This window comes from Diaporthe amygdali (genome assembly GCF_026229845.1).
Source record: "Diaporthe amygdali strain CAA958 chromosome Unknown NODE_6_length_1560011_cov_65_102424, whole genome shotgun sequence".
Taxonomy (NCBI): Eukaryota; Fungi; Ascomycota; class Sordariomycetes; order Diaporthales; family Diaporthaceae; genus Diaporthe; species Diaporthe amygdali.
In genome coordinates this window covers 803,821-822,926 of record NW_026517026.1, presented here as the reverse complement: position 1 = coordinate 822,926, position 19,106 = coordinate 803,821, and the positions used below count along the sequence as shown (strand labels likewise).

The 19,106-nt window shown below is 51.2% G+C and overlaps 7 protein-coding genes across 7 annotated transcripts; 3 read left to right on the top strand and 4 right to left on the bottom strand.

The window, feature by feature from the left end:
• Positions 1 to 1,321: 1,321 nt before the first annotated feature.
• Positions 1,322 to 3,664, bottom strand: J7T55_000998 (uncharacterized protein; the record flags this gene model as incomplete). The annotated part of the gene is made up of 4 exons (XM_053140270.1): positions 1,322 to 2,320; positions 2,401 to 3,003; positions 3,411 to 3,491; positions 3,569 to 3,664. The coding sequence occupies 4 exons, from the start codon at positions 3,662 to 3,664 to the stop codon at positions 1,322 to 1,324; spliced, it is 1,779 nt and encodes a 592-aa protein (XP_052996646.1).
• A 1,047-nt stretch (positions 3,665 to 4,711) lies between these two features.
• J7T55_000997 (ribose 5-phosphate isomerase) lies at positions 4,712 to 5,355 on the bottom strand (the record flags this gene model as incomplete). The annotated part of the gene is made up of 3 exons (XM_053140269.1): positions 4,712 to 4,792; positions 4,848 to 5,029; positions 5,100 to 5,355. The coding sequence occupies 3 exons, from the start codon at positions 5,353 to 5,355 to the stop codon at positions 4,712 to 4,714; spliced, it is 519 nt and encodes a 172-aa protein (XP_052996645.1).
• A 672-nt stretch (positions 5,356 to 6,027) lies between these two features.
• J7T55_000996 (uncharacterized protein) lies at positions 6,028 to 8,200 on the top strand (the record flags this gene model as incomplete). Its single annotated transcript, XM_053140268.1, has 7 exons — positions 6,028 to 6,511; positions 6,574 to 6,767; positions 6,838 to 7,039; positions 7,114 to 7,392; positions 7,447 to 7,536; positions 7,596 to 7,640; positions 7,707 to 8,200. The coding sequence occupies 7 exons, from the start codon at positions 6,028 to 6,030 to the stop codon at positions 8,198 to 8,200; spliced, it is 1,788 nt and encodes a 595-aa protein (XP_052996644.1).
• Positions 8,201 to 8,882: 682 nt separating this feature from the next.
• J7T55_000995 (uncharacterized protein) lies at positions 8,883 to 9,182 on the bottom strand (the record flags this gene model as incomplete). Its single annotated transcript, XM_053140267.1, has 2 exons — positions 8,883 to 8,969; positions 9,045 to 9,182. The coding sequence occupies 2 exons, from the start codon at positions 9,180 to 9,182 to the stop codon at positions 8,883 to 8,885; spliced, it is 225 nt and encodes a 74-aa protein (XP_052996643.1).
• Positions 9,183 to 9,605: 423 nt separating this feature from the next.
• Positions 9,606 to 11,158, top strand: J7T55_000994 (uncharacterized protein; the record flags this gene model as incomplete). The annotated part of the gene is made up of 3 exons (XM_053140266.1): positions 9,606 to 9,805; positions 9,885 to 10,329; positions 10,400 to 11,158. 3 exons carry the CDS (start codon positions 9,606 to 9,608, stop codon positions 11,156 to 11,158), a joined length of 1,404 nt encoding a protein of 467 aa, XP_052996642.1.
• A 198-nt stretch (positions 11,159 to 11,356) lies between these two features.
• J7T55_000993 (uncharacterized protein) lies at positions 11,357 to 12,984 on the bottom strand (the record flags this gene model as incomplete). The annotated part of the gene is made up of 4 exons (XM_053140265.1): positions 11,357 to 11,445; positions 11,545 to 12,243; positions 12,386 to 12,879; positions 12,935 to 12,984. The coding sequence occupies 4 exons, from the start codon at positions 12,982 to 12,984 to the stop codon at positions 11,357 to 11,359; spliced, it is 1,332 nt and encodes a 443-aa protein (XP_052996641.1).
• A 987-nt stretch (positions 12,985 to 13,971) lies between these two features.
• Positions 13,972 to 18,603, top strand: J7T55_000992 (uncharacterized protein; the record flags this gene model as incomplete). Its single annotated transcript, XM_053140264.1, has 6 exons — positions 13,972 to 14,009; positions 14,101 to 14,169; positions 14,488 to 14,525; positions 14,734 to 14,848; positions 15,174 to 15,459; positions 15,565 to 18,603. 6 exons carry the CDS (start codon positions 13,972 to 13,974, stop codon positions 18,601 to 18,603), a joined length of 3,585 nt encoding a protein of 1,194 aa, XP_052996640.1.
• Positions 18,604 to 19,106: the final 503 nt, after the last annotated feature.

The following is a 19,106-nucleotide window of genomic DNA, read 5'->3' as shown; positions in this document are numbered from 1 at the left end:
CCAACGCAGCAGCGCAGCTGATTCATTTACAATTTCCCTTTCTATTGGACTACATAAGAAGCAGCAGATGTACTAAAAGGAAGCCCGTGGTGCTCTTTGACAGGCTCGACTCTTGTTCGGTGGCACTGGCCTGCAGACACTCCACCAGGCTTGAACGTCATGTCATTACAGGTACCGTGGGGTTGTCGCGCAGAGTCATCGCGAAAAACAAATTTCATTCAGTTCCGTCACATTTATTGTATGCTGCTGACTATTTGATGCTCTTGGAGAGGTCTGCCTCGTCTTGTCCAGAGCTAGAGGACGTCGCAAAGCCTAAGTGCCGTACACATGGTCTCAACTTTCAAGCGCTGTTCGCAAGCCTAGCAAATACAACTCTTTATGAGTAGATACATCTGAATAAACCATTTCATTTCAAGTAGCCAGAATACGGCGGACTTATGGTAGAGAAAGCAGACTTCTGCCAACCGTGGTGGACTTTGATTTCTGGAGAGCAATGCAGCGTCCTTGTGTGTTGCCTGGGGAGAATGCTGGATACCAATTCTCCTATCATCACTTAGCAAAGTATTAATTTGCAAGATAAATTATATGAGAAGTACATATGCGCCCGTAGGACCGAAAGAGTAAATAGCCTTGCTGTCTGGGAACAGGCTATGATATGAAGAGAGTTCACGCGCCGTGAAGTTCAACTTTTTACTATGAATTATCAACAGAAACACTTGATCTTATCGACCTCTGACATCCTCCCCTTGTCTTCATACCTCATGTGAAACAATCATGGCTGACCTGGAGCTGGAGGCTTCGCTTATTCCGACTTTCAGAGTAGTCGACGACCAAGCATTGCAAGTAGATATTTACCTCCCCTTTCGACATGCGCTGAGCAAGCAGAGAAGTTGTCCCGGAGGTGAGTCTCGGGAATTCCTCTCAGAACTTGGCCACCCCTACACAGAGCTTGAGCCGAGACATGAAAGACTGACAGCGGTCTACGCAGTGCTTATCAAAGGGGACCGAGGCGGCGATTGTCTCTCAAGAGACTGGATAGTCCTTTCTCCACAGTTCCGCCTTTGTCCACAGGTAGGCATACTCTAGAGCCCCATTAGGGACACACGTGCCTTAGTTGCAAGGCAGGAACGTTCGAATAGGGAAAGCGTTTAATGTGGATATCATGGTATTGACCGCGTAGATATTGTCCGAGTAAAGCATCAATAACATCGCATTTGATGTCCATGTCATGTGGAGCTCTAAAATATGACACCATCATCTGCATATGTATGCAGTTAACATAGCAATGTCAGTCATTATAAATACTCATTTCAAAGACGCATCAGCCCACCTTTGCCCACTCCCCCCTCAAGTCCTCAATTAAACCGGCCATAGGCCACCCAGTCCGCCCTTCACAATGCCCAATCAGGTCCAGGATAACCTCCCTCTTTCCCTCATCCTGTGTGCAGAGTCCAGCCCCGAAGAGACACTGCGCCGAGAGGATCTGGCAGCCCTCGTCCCTCAGCTCCAATGCAATACCACATATTCCATCCACTGCCTCTGACAGTACCCGTTGCGTCTTCAGGTAACCTTGAAACCCAGCGGCACCAACGGCTGGGAGGTGCAGCGTGACGAGAATCCGGGCGAAGTGATAAACCTGCATGGCCACCGCGAATGGTGGTGGGTGGATCCAGATTGGCTTGAAGACAGATCCAGCGCGAGCGGGTCGGCTGGGAAGTGGGCAGTATTCGGGACCAAGGAAGCTCTTCCACCGTTCCAGCGCGGCTAGCAGCGCCTCACCCAAGTGAATCTTGTCAGTCACGGTCATCGACGCCGACGTAGAATGCGCACAGTAGTTCACTGCCTGAGACAACAAATAGACCACCCTATCGGCCAGCTCGTCCTGTCCCAACTCTTCCACGTCTTTGAGAGGCTTCCAGAAACTGAAACAAGCCCTCCGCTCTCTAAATGCAGCCCACATATCCTGTCTCAACCACGCCCACCAGACGGCCTGCCTTAGGCCTCCGGAGGCGCCGTTGACATCCTGCGAGCGCTGGATCCAAAAGACGCCCTTGAGGTGGCGCTTCCAATTACTGTTAGAATCATCGAGCATTTCGTAGGTAGATATTATTATCACGGTAGCTAGAAGCTCCTCGGAACGGGTGTAGGAGGTGTACTGGAGGGCTTGTTGAATATAGTGAAGGGCTTCGTAGTAGTATTGAATCGGGATGTTGGCTTCTAGCTGCATGTTGCCTGGGGATGTCGTTGCTTGGGCGGTCCGAGCTATGGCGTGACGGGATGTCAGGGCTAGGATGGCTTTCATGAGGCCCAGATTGCGTAACTAATTATTTCAAGGACCAAGGTTAGAAAGAAAATGCCTTTCATTGTAGATAGAAACGGTCTGCTTGTATCTAGACGTACTGCCAGCCTCGTCGCGTGCGTGGAAAAATGCTTTAAAGGGTCGAACAGATCCAGCCACTGTGCAGCACGCTCAGTGAACATGCGAAACAGCTCGGCTTCGTGGTCTTGGAGACATATATTCAACTCGAGCTGCCATGCGTGTCGTTCATTCGCGATACTTGCAACCCCATCTTGGACGACCTGGGTCAGTCTCGTAAGCTCGATACTTCTCGATTCAATTAGCCCTGTCTGTGCCGGTGCCTGGACCTGGACCTGTGACACAGTTGCGTTTGATTCCCGCAGGTCTAGGTGGGCAGCACTGTATTCAAAGTTGAGATCGCCTGGTATTGGAGTTGGATGCCTTGTTGGTGGCAAAGAAAAGCCTTTATCTGCCTGGGCGGCGTCCGTCGCCAATAAGTCGAGCCATCGTGTTGATGCAAGATTGGTAGTGAGGAACTCAGAGATTATGGTGTCTGGGGTGTTGTAGACATTTGGGATGTGGCTGGCGTCGTCAAAGCTCACATGTCCTCCGAGTTCTTCAAGTCCAGTGGTGGTTGACTCATTGCCAGGCTCCTCAAGGCCGGCATGTACGTGTGCTGGAGACACATGTTGTGCTCGGTCAGACTGCAAGGACACTCCATCGAGTGAGGCTGTAGTGTGCGTTAAGCTAGGCGAGCCATCATCCGTGACTATGGCTTCATGTCGACCAGGCAAGATCCGACGGTGGCTTGTTCCCGTTGATGGCCTTCTTTGCGCCGGCTGAGCGAGTCCATTGGAACCAGTGCTGGAGCGTGTCCCAACACTAGCATAGAGACACTCCCTGCTAGATATGGAACAAGGCCCACACACCGGCCGCTGCTCATCACATTTTTTGTGTCTCTTCCGGCATGTTAGGCTTTATAAGTCAGCTTGATGCCTTCGTTCAGCACAGTCATCACATGAAACGAAGGAACATAGTCGTTGACGCGCTTCGGTAGACTAGACTTCTCGAAGCTACGCAGGGACAATAGGTGATGTTACATTGCACTCACCAGCCAGTCGCCGTTCTCAATCCCTTCCCACGAGGCTTGCGGGTCCGTTTCTTGATCCCAGAATTCTCCAGGCCTTGCATCCTGCAGGTAGCACTCGGCAATCACCAGCGGTGGTTCGGGCCCGGTAAAGCGGACAGGACGCACGGGATGCAACGAACGAGGACACCACGCGGCTCGAGGGTGAACGCCCTGTTCGAAAAAAGGGTGCCTGAGCTCGCGTCCTGAGTCGCGGCGGTCTTACGCATGCAGTGCATGGTAATGTCCACTGTGAGCAAAGCCATGCAGTAGGCTGCGGGGATTCAGTGGGTCTGCTCTGGCGAGCTGGGGAAAATCCGGAGTCCCATTAGAGCCTGGGTCCACTTCCCCTCAACTCCCCCTGGCAAAGCAAGGCGAACCGCTGTAAAATTTTGACCGCGTCTCGCGGCCACTTGACAGCAATCGGCAGGACGTTCAGACTGTAGTACAAACATGACACGGTTGTGTGTACGTTTCTGAAGGCCACGATACCTAAATTTATGTTGTACAATGTGTCGGTAAACCATCAAGCATGACTGAAGAATAATATGATACTCTTTGAAAGCTTACGACGAGGTTTCCCTGCGCATCGACTCAAATCAGATGCAATAGCAGCCTCCGTCATTACAATCAGTATTCAGCATCTGGGATTGGACTTGGGTGAAGCTGTTCCAAATGACGACTATATAATCCGGCAGCAAGCCAGTGTACACATCATTGTCCCGTAACCTCAAGCAGAATTACTATGTCTGAGTAGATTAGGGACGGAGAAGGGAGATCTAGAACTCCTATCTATTCCTCTAAGTCTTCTCCCAGACTATGAAGTGTAGCGACGGAATCCAAGCATAAAGTATCGCGGATTTGAATCCTCCTGACGGGGAGGAATGTCTACGACCCCATCACAAGACACCTAGATAGCACCTCAGACGGAACTCTGATCTAGCAGGCTGCCGCGAATCTCTCATTTGACTCTGAAACAAACATGATGTGTCATGATTAAATTCTTAGTTTCTTTTTGTCCTAAGAATTCACCTCTGCAGACACCCGACTTAGAAAGCCATTTATGACAACATCCATTTGACACGGAACTATTACAGATAATCGAGACCGAGCTTTGTGGAACACGAATTGGTAACAACGGCCATTCATATTAGGGCGTGGATAAGTTACGCGAGGCTTTGGGGTACTTGGATAGTTTTACGGTTCATTAGACAACCAGGTTGTTCAGACTGTTGACCTTGGCCCCTGTCTGCCCTGCTTTTAGTACTTATATCCACTCTAGCCTTCTAAGCTGTGGCCACCGCTGGTGCATTGTTCTTGTTGTCATAATCTATAATGCACTGCACCTTTGCTGCAGAAGCAGACGTCTGGACACAGTTAGTCTACTCGTCGTATGAGGGAGTCGGGCATGATCGAACTCACCGGGTCGAAGGTATATCCCAACCACTCCTTAGCCAGCCTCCTAGCCAGCTCGATCCCGATAACCCTAGCACCTAGACAGAGAACCTGCGAATCGTTGCTGAGTACCGACCTCTCCACGCTGAAGCTGTCGTGGGCGGTGACAGCCCGAATGCCCTTGACCTTGTTGGCGGAAATGGCGACACCTAGGCCAGTTCCGCATATTAAGACTATCAATCGTTCACCGTCAATGAACGGCCCACCAAATACAAATACGCAGGTTTCCCATGATTTGTTTCAGAGAAGTGTATGGGAGTGGAAAGTCCTTACGAGCGCGGTCTGCCTTTCCCTGTGCGACCATCTCAGCAGCTGCGATTGCGAAATGGGGATACGCCGTCTTGTCTGACGCTGAATTGGGGCCGACGTCGATGACCTCGCTTACTCGCTCATCGGCGTTCAGGTCCTTGATGAGAGTTTCCTTATATGCGAAGCCGGCGTCGTCTCCGCCGATAGCAATACGAAAATCAGTCATGATTGTGCGAGTGCGGGAGTGATAAGCAGACTTGGAGGTATGCCGGATTGCGCTCAAAACGTCCGGTTTTGGCTTGCTGTGATCGGTATCTCAAGGTCAACTCAAAGTTCGCTGGGGTTCGTCAAATGCGTTCGACTCTAATATGGCGGCCGAAAAGTACAGTATGTTCTTCTAAATCCATGGGTCGGTCTTTTGGTACCAATAATTGAGTTTCATGGCTCGTGCTGCTCATAGTAGTCGGGAAGCTGTGCCGGTGGAGCAATTTGCGTGTGTTGACCTCGAGACGCGGTCAATGCACACGATTTTCAACACTGCATTCATGGTAGTTTGTAAGGTGCTGCTCGCCGGCTAACTCCACTGGGGTGAACGAACACTCTCAAATTTGCAGGTTTCGTCTCGAGTGTTTTATGGGCTCTCCACCCAACATTGCAACCAACCTTCGTCACGATGATAGGATTAGGGTGACACTGTCCGGCAGAATGCGATTTAGACTTTAGACGCCACAGGTATGAACGTAGAAATCTTTCACTGAGAAGCTCCGCTATACGGCTTTCCAATAAATTTCAAGTCTCATCCCTCCATAACTTGCCTTCCGGCAATGCCTGCCTGGTTCAACCCGTATTAGCTACTCCCTTCCGGCGATATACCTTAAAGCTTCACAATCTCGTCACCATGTCGGACAAGCACTTCTTCCCCGAAACCGCAGCAAACACTCTGGTCCCCCGTTACCTCCGCGCATTGACAGCCTCTAATCCCCATCTCGCCCTGATAGAGTCGGAACGCGTAGTCTATGACCCGCACCACAACCCTTCCGCCGTCTCAATCATCAGTGGCGGCGGCTCAGGTCACGAGCCAGGATGGTCGGGCTATGTTGGCAGTGGCGCGCTTTCTGGTGCAGCCTGCGGTGACATCTTTGCCTCGCCGAGCACCAAACAGGTCCTGGCTGCGATCGAGGCTACTCCGTCTGAGCAAGGTCATATACTGATGATCACTAATTATACCGGTGACAAGCTTCACTTTGGACTTGCGGCTGAGAGAGCCAAGGCTCTGGGTCTGTCGAAGAAAGTGGCTATGATTCATTTGGCGGATGATGTTAGCATTGGGAGGAGTCGATGTGGTGCTGTGGGAAGAAGAGGAATGCCGGGGCACATTGTTCGTAAGTTTGATTATAGTGACACAAAGATTTGAGGATACTTTCTGACAAAATTGACTCTGTAGCCATGAAGATCACGGGTGCTGCAGCTGCTAGAAACTATGATTTCGAGAGAACCGTGAAACTGGGAAGAAGTGTTAACTCCGAAGTCGTCTCGATTGGATCTGCTCTAGATCACTGTCATGTTCCAGGTCGTCAGGGTAATGAGGCAATCCCTAAAGACGTTGCTATCGTGGGTGCTGGTATTCACAATGAGCCTGTAGGTCGAATCTCCATGGCTGAGGCAGCCCTGAAGTCCCGATTTGGCTGACGATGAGATTTCAAAACAGGGTGCTCAAAGACTCTCGCCATTCCCTTCAGTCGAAGAGCTTATTCAGTACTGTCTCAAGCTTCTTTGTGACCCAGAGGATAAGGAACGGTACTTTGTCACATTCGAGAAAGGCGACTCGACCGTGCTTGTAATCAACAACTACGGTGGCATGTCGAACTTGGAACTTGGGGCTCTCACGGATGAGACAACGACACAACTTGGTGAGTATATCCATAAGAAAAATCACTAAATTTCAGATCCCAAACACGGTAATTAACAAAAACACCCCCCTCAGCATCAAAATGGGACATCAAGCCCGTCAGGACACTCACTGGCATTTTCGAGACATCTCTCAATGCACCCGGATTTTCCATATCACTTTGTAACCTCTCTGCCGCCTCAAGAGGGTCAGGTACTTCAGTAGACGAGCTTTTGGAACTCCTAGATGCACCTACAACTGCTGTTGGATGGCCAAACCTGACCGCTCCTAAGCCGCATCAGAGCGTGGTCAAACAGGACCCTACACATCAAAACAAAGGGACGATCAAGTCAAATGATGGTGCAGACATTATATGTAAGTGCGGGCTGCAAATTTTCGGAGTCTGGGTGAAGCTGATTTGATGAATAGTGGATCCCAAGTTACTGGACACTGTGATCCGGTCAGCGTGCGAGGCTGCAATTGCTGCAGAGCCTAACTTGACGAAATGGGATATGATAAGTGAGTTTTTACTATTTTGAACCAATTTGGATTCCATACACTAATATCATTGCGCGTAGTGGGAGACGGCGACTGCGGTGAAGCCGTGAAAGGAGTCTCTGAGTGTAAGTATACCCGAAATATTCCGGGTATTGAAGTCGACTCAGTCTAAACCTAACAATCTCAAACAGCTGTAATAAAAATTCTCAACAATAATGGAGTGGGTAAGGGTTCAGTGCTAGATTTCCTCAACGCGACAACGGACGCAGTAGACGACATGGGCGGTACCCTAGGTGCCATCCTAGGAATCCTCCTGTCAGCCTTCGCTTCCGCTCTCAAGGAGCAGTCCATCAACTCAAACTCCTCACTCCAAGTTTCTGAGAAGTTTGCAACAGCCCTTGAACAAGCTGTTACATCTCTTAAGACCCACACCGGTGCGAGAGAGGGGGATCGTACAGTGATGGATGTTTTGCTTCCCTTTGCTGACGAGTTTGCGCGGTCGAAGGATTTCCACCGGGCTGTGGGCGTCGCGAAGGAGAAGGCCGAGGCGACGAAGTACCTCAAAGCCAAGTTTGGACGAGCCACATATGTTGCGGAGGCACAGGGGCAGGAGTTGCCGGATCCGGGGGCCTGGGCTCTATATGAGTGGTTGGATGGAATGTCGAGGGCTACCAAGGCATTTTGAGAGGACTTGAGCTATGCGATCATTCTATTACCTTAAATTCGAAAATTCCAAAATGGGAAAGGAATAGAAGTGGAGCATTTCGTCATCCTTCTGCGATCAAGTATTCTAGCTGCCTAGGTTGAGGCAAGCAGATTCTCCTAAATTCCCTCGAAGCGACATTCTCATTTCTTCCACGCACGGAAGCATCAATTCCAGACAGAGTATCTGATATACTTCTCTGCCCGAAAATCAAAAGCGAAGAATATTAATAAAAAATTAAAATTTTCATTGGAACACACAAAAATTATAAAGTCACACTGCAGGACTCTGGAAGTATTCGGGGACAGCAACAGATATGTGCTCCGAATCTACCAGACCAACCATCTGTTCTCAAGTGCTACAGAGGCTCGCTACAGCATTTAAAGTCACGTACTCATGGTTTAAGGAAGCCCACTCCGCCGCCAGCCCGACATATGGAGCGCGCCGAGTTCAAGGCTGCCATGGGCATAACCTGTGGCCGAATTTCTCCCAGTGGTGGTCACGCGAGACCTCACCTGAAAATTACGAAGAAGACCTCGTCTCTTAAAGTAGATCTGGTAGCTTTGGAGGCTTGGGGGTTATCTTCACATATTCTCATCGGACAGATGAAGACACTGTCATAGATTACGGGCCAACTTTTGCGACAGGTAGTTCTAAACAAGTTTTAGTGGCATTTGAGTGCAGGCCGCGTCTCGAGGGCATCCCAAAAGTCCATAAGCTGCGCCTGAACTTGACCAGGGGATCCCCGGAGCTGTCCGGAACTGCCCCTGTGATTGAACGGGATGCCCGCATTGAGCTCAGCCGGGCTCGTTCAATATGGAGCCACTGAAAAGCGTTCTGTGGAGACGCGGGGCCCCAGATGGAGGTTGAAGTCTGATTCTGGGGGTTTGGCCGGCATCTGACCGAGGTGCCTCATCCGGAATTGTCCGGGGCTGGCGTTCATTTGACAGATTTGCAGGATCATGACGACGAGTCGAACAAGGGGTTAATGCAAGGCACTAGGATTGACGCACAGCTCGTGGGATCGAACCACCTTGCACAAGTGGCAGTCGGGTAGAAGTCTAGCGAGGCCCAGCCAGCTTAGAAGGCTTGGTATACTAGGACCTGAGCTTGACTGTACCATTGCAGTGCAGATCCATGCTTGGATGAACTAGTATATCTATTTCACTTTTGAACACTTCCCGTTGTGGTCACAAACTTGAACGGAACAGTGTCAGCCTCGAGTCGGTCAGTCCAATTTTAAAACAAGACGTCGAGCCTCGTCTCTCCTCTTCGCGTCACTCGGCCCTTTTTTGTTTTGTATTTTCTACATTCAAGCAGCCTCAAAGTCATTCTCTTGATTCAACCTATCAAGAAAGTTGTCTGGGCCTTTTTTGCCTCATGCACCATGGATCCCAATACGGGCAAGGCAGACGCTCAACACGATGAAGATGCCTACGTCGATTTGCCCAAGCCTCACCAACTCGGAGTGGTCGACGAATATGTGCCAGACACCCCAGAGGAGCGCAAACTGGTTCGAAAGATTGACCTTTACCTCCTTCCTGCGATATGGGGGATGTACTTGCTGTCGTACATGGACCGTACAAAGTGAGTATGCCTAAGAAGAATATCCAAGTTACACACAGTTGGTTGAGTCTCATGAACTAATCACGCCTGTCGCCTCCAGCATCGGCAACGCCAAAACAGCCGGCATGACCCAAGACCTAGACATGGACTCCACGAAATACAGCATTGCCCTCACAGTCTTCTTCGTGGGTTACGTCGTCTTCGAGGTCCCTTCCAACATGATTCTTGCCCGAACGAAGCCCTCTGTCTTCCTCCCGACCATAATGTTTCTCTGGGGCTGTGTCACCATCGCCATGGCTTGGGTTCCAAACTACAAGGCTCTCATCGGACTGCGGATCGTCGTGGGCGTGCTTGAGGCCGGGTTCGCTCCTGGTGTGCTGCTTACGTTGTCGAGCTGGTACAAACCTAACGAGCAGGCGAAAAGATTTGGCGTTTACATCTCGGCTGCTATTTTGTCGGGAGCTTTTGGAGGGCTCATCGCAGGGGCTATTGAGGATGGACTTGATGGCGCCCATGGACTTCCTGGATGGAAGTGGTTGTTTATCGTAAGTACTATCACCCGCCAAGACAAGCACTTGGACATGGACTCCGCATTCTGATACCCTATCACAACAGGTTGAAGGCTCCGCTACAGCAGGCTTCTCCCTAGTAGCCTCCTTCCTTCTCCTAGACTTCCCCGAGAACGACAAGCGTCTCACAGACAGCGAACGCCAATTGGCAATCAAGCGCCTTCAGTACGCCCGTCCAAACACCCAGGACCATGAAGAGAAGCTCGGCCACGTGCAAGCCCTGAAGCGCGCCGTCGTGGACTGGCGCACCTGGGTCTTTGTCGTCGGCTACATGGCCATCGTGGGTTCCTCGACCCTCTCCTATTTCTACCCTACCCTGGTCCAGGGCCTCGGCTACGCCGGCTCCGTGACGCAGTACATGACCGTGCCAATCTACATTGCTGCGTTCATATGCACCTTCTTCAACAGCATCTTCATGGACCGTGTACCACAGTACCGCGGCCTTTCTCTGGCGATTTGGATGACCGTCGCCATGGTCTGCAGTATCGTCACGTGCGCTGTGTACAACTTTCATGCGCGGTACGCCCTGCTTGTCATCATGGCGAGTGCGCTATGGGCGTCCAACGCGCTGTCCTTGGCGTATGCGTCTACAACCTTTGGGTCGATGAACCATGAGGTCAGGGGAATCAGCCTAGCCATCGTTAACGCGATGGGAAATCTGGCGCAGATTTATGGGGCATATTTGTTTCCTGACTCTGATGCGCCGAAGTACCTCATGGGATTTGGAGTCATCAGTGGGATGTGTTTTACGGGTGTGGTGTCGTATTTTATTTTGCAGGTAATGCTTCGCAGACATCCCAACTGATAGGCGCCTAAGATGATGTGTGGTTTATACTGCATGTACATAATGCATATGAAGCTTCAAATGAACAGGATTAGAATCGCATGAGTATGCTACTTGCTCCGGGACTGTCAAAGATGTGGTACCTCGTTACACTGTTCGTGTTCCGAAATAATGCGCCGTCCTGATTCAGCCTCCCAGAAGTACATACCATATATCGCCTTACAATTCCCGAGCGGCAGCTGTGCCAGCAAGGCGCCCGAATGTGAGAGACCGAAGCACTGAGGTTGCGGGAGGGTACTCGTTGTAGACTAATAGAAAATAATGTTGGCATCAAAATCAAAGGCTTTTCCCCGGTGACTGGGATCACAAAATTGCTCCAACGTGGATTTGAGAAGGGGGAGACTTACAAAGACCCGACAACTCTCCCGCACAATACAAATTAGGTATCGGTGCATCATTCGTAGCCAGCACTCGCGAATCAAGATCACACTTGAGACCGCCGTACGTAAACGTAAGCTGCGGCTTCAGGGGATAACCATAGAATGGCGGCGTCTCGACAGGATTCGCCCAGTTCGTCTTATTCAGTGACAAACCCGTAGTAGCCTTCCCATCCAGCGCCATTAGGTCGAATGGTTTGTCCCTGTTCACAGCAGCATTAAACTCGTCCACAGTGGCCTTCAGCTTCTGCGGCTCCAGCCCTAGCTTGACAGCCAGCTCCTCGACGGTATCTGCCTGCTCAGGCTCCCTGTCCGTCGTCTCATAAACCCATCCGGGACGGAAGCGCTCCATGATGGGCGCGTCGGTGACAAAGTACGCTTTGCTGTCATGATGACGCCACGTCTCGAGCGCGATCATCTCAAAAGTCGCGAAGAGGTGCCGCCTGCCCTCATCGAAGAAGCGTCGGCACTCCCTGTCCACCACGATACCGTAGTTGTGGCCCCAGATGACGGCATCGGGCTTACTCGCCCGCGCGTCCACTAGTTCGCAGTGCATGCCGCTCATGGAGCCTGCCGTCGCCGCTCCTACGTCGAGGGCCATCTGGAGCCCTCGGCCCGTGTTGTACTTGAGTCCTGGCGCGATGAGCTCGAGATGCTCGGTTCGGGGGCCTACATAGCGGGCGAGTCTGTGATGAGTCAGTATTTGATGCTCACAGCACGTTGGGGTTTGTGAAAACTGGCTGTTCTTTGTTGCCCTCAAAGCCGCCACATGCAAGCATGACCCGCTTCCCATGGATATTCGCCAATTTACCATCCGGTCTCCTCACTTTCACACCACATACTTCGCCTTCCTCGGTAGTCAGCAATTTTTCGGCCATTGTCTCCCAGATGATGTTCACATTGTCAAATTTCCGGATGTGGCTGAATAGGGCATTGATAATAGCGTGACCGCCTCCCTCGGGCGACACGAAGTGCTGTTTGGTGTTGAATTCCAATAGCACGTTTGGTTCATCGTAGTGGTTCAGCTTCACTCCGTGATCGAGAAGATACTGCGCCGTATCCGGTACTTCTTGCTCCATCTTGCGGCAGTAGTCCTGATCCGCGAGGCCATTGCTGACAAGAGCCATCTCGTCTTTCCACTTGTCGTCAAAGTGGTTGTCCTTGTCGAGCCGGAGGTACGCCATCGTCCAGCGGGATGCTCCACAGCGTTCCCCATCCTGGCCAGCCTCAATCAGTGCCACAGTCCCTTTCTTATCCTGTCGCTTGCATTCCTCTAGAAAATTAAGAGTCGTCATGGAACCGGCACTAAATATTGCGGAGTCAGTAAGGCAGACTGGAACGAGGACTTGGTAGTGCTCACAAGCCGCTTCCCACCACCACAAGGTCGTATACACTCGAATCTGAGGCCATATTGCTTTGGAAGAATTGTATGTGATAGAAAGAAAGATCACAAGTCCGGCCAGCTTATCGACCCCGGACATAAGATTGACATGATTACGCCCAGCCCCAACCCCTCTCATGAACCCGTTACACTGTCGGGCCACTGGAAAGCTTGCACCGGTATGGTTCCCCTCTCTGGGCACCCTCCGGCCAAAGGTCAGCGATGTAGTCGATACATCGTATTCCCCGCTTTCGATCAACTGCCATGTTGTTCAATCGGATTGTCTGTTACGGCTTTGTACTTACTAAGTACAGATAATGATTTTCGAAACAATGTTACCTACGTCATTATTGGGTTGAATATTTCTCGGCAGTCTCGTTGGCATTACAAATAGAGGTTGTGTCCCCTAATGAAGCTGTCGCACCTGCGTTGCCAGTCGGAGTTGTCGATCACAACTCACTAAACTTTTGTACAAGGACATACGCGGACCCACTGTTTCTGTTACTCACTGGCCCTCGTCCACATGGAAGGGGACTGTCTCTGCAAAGGTACGCCTGCGTTTCTGAGAAAATGATGCACCTATTGACAGCCTGGCCTCACCGTATAGCGGTTAAAGTCCGCGTGACCGACGACAAGCTGTTATCGGGCGAACGCCGTGGCTACTTCTGCCACTGTTTCAATTGTCGTAAGGTAGCTGGCGGGATCTGTATGCTTGCCCGTCTCACAGGTCACATTTCCAAGAACTGCAGACTGATCCTTACCCTTATTGCCCTCTAGTTGGCTTTAATCTCCGGATTGAGGAAAGCAAGGTCGAATTTCCGAATGGGAAGGAGAACGTCAAAGTCTTTGTGGTATAGATTTGACTTCATTATAAAGTCAATATTGACTGGGCAGTCTCTCTAATCTCATTGAATAATATGTAGGACACAGATACATTGAGCGGGACACCCTTGAACAGGGCCTTTTGCGGGACATGCGGATGTCCGATCTTCAGCCAGACACCACTATTCGAAGGCATGATCATACTCAAATTAGGAATCTATCCAACTGTTCCGTGAGTTCACTCAGCATATACCGGCGTCACTGATAACGTCCCAATCTTGACTGCATCAAACCTCGCTAACGAGTGATGACGCTCAAAACAGGGAGCCTGAATGGGAGTGCTTCGCGAAGAACAGACAGAAGTGGGAGAAACCTTTGGAGGGCGCCGCTCAGTATAAGGACAAGCTTATGGGCGAGAAGATGCCGGACAGCATTTAACCATGGGAGCTTGTCACCCGTACGGGGGGCGACAACTTGGTTGGACCTTAGACATACTCTAGTGAGGAGCCCCGGCTCAAGTTTTGAAAACCAGACTTCAGTGCCAGGTTTCCTGATTCTCCTCTCAGAAACGTCTCGTGATGTCACAATTGGATCTCAGAATCATACAACATGCCTGCGGAATATCGCTGAGGGACTTTTCGCAGAAGAGACACAGAGTTGAGATTGTTCTGATGTCCACTTCCCATTTCTCCGCATCCGCTGTGGAGAAGCAAGACGGCGGACGTCAAGTTCGAGCTGCAGTCAGCTGGTGAGTCCAGAAGCCCTCGAGACGCGGCCACGTCCCCGAGCCGCGCGACACACACATCAAGGTGAATCCGAGCCGTAATCAGCACTGAGTAGTTCCTAGTTGTCTGGAGACAACGTCTTGTAGCCACAACCCCGAATTAATTACAGAGTCCATAATCATCCACTGTCCCTGCTAGGATGGTTCGCATTACTTGCTAACTGGAGCTCAGCACAGGGGGAAAATGACAACGATCTAACCACCTGGGACAACAAATCATGCAGCAACGTCCGATGTGTGGACGGGGACTGCACGCTGGGCCGAAAGATTGCAGTTCGATCGGCCGAGTGCGTCTCTAGAGGCTACATATACACGACAGAGTTAGCGAGTGTCGAACAGGTAACTTCATTTAGTTCAGCGTCCTCCCGAAATTTTATAACACCATGAAGTTTTTTAGTGGCATCGATGGGACACCTGCATACTCCGTAGAACCTCGATGGATTCAAGAGCTGAGTGCAGGAGGCGCTTCGGTGTTATGTAGATGACCCAAAGACGAGTGGACGTGTGGTTAGGCTATCTTTGAGCCAAGGCAATATGTTCGAGTCTACATGAGCCATCGGCAAAGGAAACGAAACAAATATGCTTCTAAGCCGCAGGGGCGTGTTTTGCCAGGGTCTCGCCAAGAGATATTCCCCAGATGTCCATCATCATCGGCTCTTCCAGACGACGGGGTGGCAGGCAGATGGTCCGAGCGCCTGCACTAGCGCGACAGGACGACGACATCAGGGAAAAAGTTTGGAGCTTTGCAACTGTCGCATTCCTTTTCGTGCATCAACCCCCACCAACTCAGACTGCCAACACCCACTCTCCGAACGAGCAATCTGTCAAGACTGGGCATCCGATCCCTGCTTCGGAGCCATGCTGCGACCAACGACAACGATATGAAAGGGACACTGCCGTTGAGTAGACGGCGTTCAGCAACGAAGACCCGCAGAGGAGTATGCAGTACGTTTGCCGCCACTGCTCACTGCGTCTCGGGCAACCATGGCGATCTCTTGCACAGCAGCGACAATGGCGCCAGCCTTCGCTTCAGCTCTGCTGGCAAATGAACTATACAACAAGCCTTTCCGGCGATAGCAGCAGCTCCGGCAAGGATCACGAGAACCATGTGGCTCAAGATCACCGCGACGCCGATCGATTTTGGACCACGGACAGTAATTCGCCAGCCGCCAGCTCTCCCGAGGCTCCGAGTGCCCGAGGCCTTGACGAGCTCTTAAAACTTGCTTCGCCGCCTTTGTTTGCCTTTAGAAACGTGTCGACGACTTTTCCGAAGTCCCAAATCGAGGCGGGACAACGACCCCTTGACCGAGTATGGCAGCCAATGGAAGAAGACACCGAGGCTGTGGCGGTTGATGAGGCATTGGACGGTGTCATCGAAGTGGTACATCACAAACATGTCGCGCAAGAAGAGTCACAGGCGTCGCATGGTCTACCAGCAAGACAGCAGGTCAATGAAAACCCCTCACAGCAAGCCGACGTCAGTTCAAACCGTCGAGCAGCTCCAGTGCTTCTGGGCCGAAGAGACAAGGGTCAATTCGAGTACCTGCGACTTATGAACCAAAAACAACGGAGCAACTTCGCGAAGCCATCCGCAGACTTCATTTCATGGAAAAGATTACTACAAGAAGTGTTGAACCCTGAGAGCAAAAACCCGTCATCCACTGAACGCCAGATGCTGAATGGTGTCCTCGCCCTTGATAGCGTGGACTCCATCAGGTCTTTCCTCAACTACTCGTCACCTATCCACAAACAGAAGGCGAGGAACAGGATTCTGCTTTACACTACGTTGCGACGCGCTCCTGAAAAGGGTGCAATGGTGCTACAAGCGTTAATGTCAGACTCATACCTGCCCTTTTACATGATCGAAGACAGCCTTGGATTTCTGGCCTATCATCTTAGACAGATGGATTCTGGCATGAGGCAGAACTGTGCCCAGGATCTGGCCGATATGGCCGTTCGAGCTTCTCAAATCGGCAAGAAGGGTCATATCCGCCTAACTCAGAACGCCATTTACTCTATTCTAGATGCCCTCCCATCAACTCAACTTGAAGATTGGTTTCATCAGCTCATGGCGCATGAGGTTCCGCTGCATAAATACACATTGCTTCAGTTCGCGAGTCGCTTCGCCAAGATGTCAGCAACGAAGGATCTGTCACTCGATATCTGTCGGGATTTGTGCGGGAACAAGTTACTGGATATCAACACACCTGTTGGCACAAGTCTGTGCACCTCTTTACTCACCTTTGAGAAGGGTGATTTGCAGGCACCGGACGAGAGATTAGTGACGCCTCCCGATCTCTTCCATTCTCTTCTCGATTTGGGATTGATACCGAACGTCATCACTTATACAACCATCATTCATAGCCTCTGCGTCAAGAAGGAGTTACGCACGGCGGTAGAGGTCTTCGAGGTAATGAAGCAACACGGTGTGCAACCCGATGGACACACTTACTCAGTCATGATGAACGGCTGCAAGGCATGTGGAGATTTCGATGCAATGCTGCGCTTCGCACACGATGCTCGTGCTGCTGGCATACAAGATCCCGTGGTCTGGAATGACATTATCCATGCCACATTTCTCGCCTGTTTGAAAGAGCCACGCGTCCCAGGTGCACGGAATCGGCCGAGATGTATGGTCTGGGGCCCGATGAACGCAATCTTCTCGCGATTGTTCAACACCGAGCCCCTGAAAACTCTCATAACGCCGCGTTTGACTGACGTCCGCGAGTTCATGGAGCTGCGGGGATTCATTCCGAGTAAAATGAAGGGGGCCTTCTACGAGATTTCGCCTCTGCCCCCCAAAGAAGTCATCCAGCCAACCTCTTCGACATTGAGTCTTATGATCATGGGTTTTGTTCGACACCTTCCCAGGCCTTACGATGTTGTTCTGTTCTATGACCAGTTCAAAACGCTGCTCAGAGAAGGGAATCCGGTGGCGCAAAGTCTTGTCCAGGAGCAGGGATCCATTGTCCATGACATTGTTCTCAGAGCCTTGCTCAAGTGGAAAGGCACGCTGCGTATCATGCTGGATATAACCAGAGACATGATGCCGGATTCCGCTCAAGCCACAGCTGTGCCAGCCCCCGCCTCGTTGTACGCAACTTCGCCGCAGACCAGTAAAAAAACGTCCTTGAATCCGGCTACAAAGGAAGCAGTTTCCGCCTTCGACTCGGCATTAGCGAAGCAGGAAACAGACACCACAGACGCTTCCGCTGATGGCACCGGTATAGATCGAGGAGTAACGATTGGGGGAAACTCGAGGCCACATACTGGCATGTCCGACACAGAAAATTACCGTGGAGAGGCAAGATCTCCCATCCGCCACCCTCACCCTAGCGTGCATACCTGGAGCATTCTTATTAAGGCTTTCATGACGAACAGCCGGACAAAAGAAGCCGAGCACATCCTGAAACTTATGCAACTACATGGGGTGAAGCCCAACCGCGTCACTTGGAATACCCTCGCTACAGGATATGCCAGGCTCGGTAATACAAAACAGGCCGTAGAGGCTATGCGGCGCCTCGAGGCTGCGGGCTTCAAGAGCGACGACTGGACTATGCGTGCATTCTCCCGCATCAGCGACAAGGCCAAGGCGATCAAGCTGATGGAGCAGACAGTCGAGCAGAACAAATTAACAAAAGAGGCGATTGAGCAGCAAGAGAAGGAGCAGGAGCAGCATCAACGAGAAAAGGCGGATATCCTTGAGACGAGGGAGAGTGAACTAGAAGAAGACGGCTCTTTTGCTCTGCAGGAACTGCGAGATATTGAAGAGGAGATCCGCCGGCATCCGCTCCAAGAGGAACAGCCATCACCGGCCGGGGAGGCACGACCAGAAGATGAGAAATTGGGTAGGCCTGCGAAAGAATCGCGGCCTGGGCCTGGAGGGGCGTCAAAGCCGCATCAAGGAGAGGCCCCGAAGCCCGTTGCCAAGGCACATACCGCCCCGAAGCCGGATCTTGGTGCCTGGGACGCCCTCTTGTGGGACCACGCTGCAGAGTCTGAGCCACAGGGCCAGGACGATCGAGAGCAATCGAAGGCTTAGATTTTGCATATGCGGAAATGGGTAGAGGACCTTGTCCTGTTATTATTGTATACTTATCCTGAGATACCCTGCATAGAGACAACACCATTCGAACTTGGCCCTATCTTCTCACTCGTGATTGTTGGTTATCAGTCACTGAAAGCCTTGTAAAGATTTCGCTGCTTCCTGAAATATTTTCCATTTCAAGTACAGGATCACCATTTTTGGGTTTGGATGGGTCCTCGATGCAATATGGAAGGGCCCAGCACGACTGTACCTTATCCAAGCCGGTGTGTGTGGGGGCACGACTTTCAGACTGAATTGATTGATATTAGACTGGCTATGGAAGGTGAAGGGGGGAATCATTAGTGTTGTGTGTGATGAGCTTTTGTGCTGTTTCATGATGACTATGTATGGTGAAAGGGAAATCATTGCTGCTCCATGATGTACGTCTTGTGCTTTTTGCGCTGAGTCGAGTGGCCAATGCGGCAGCACCCATTTCTCATCTTTACCCCTTGAGCGCG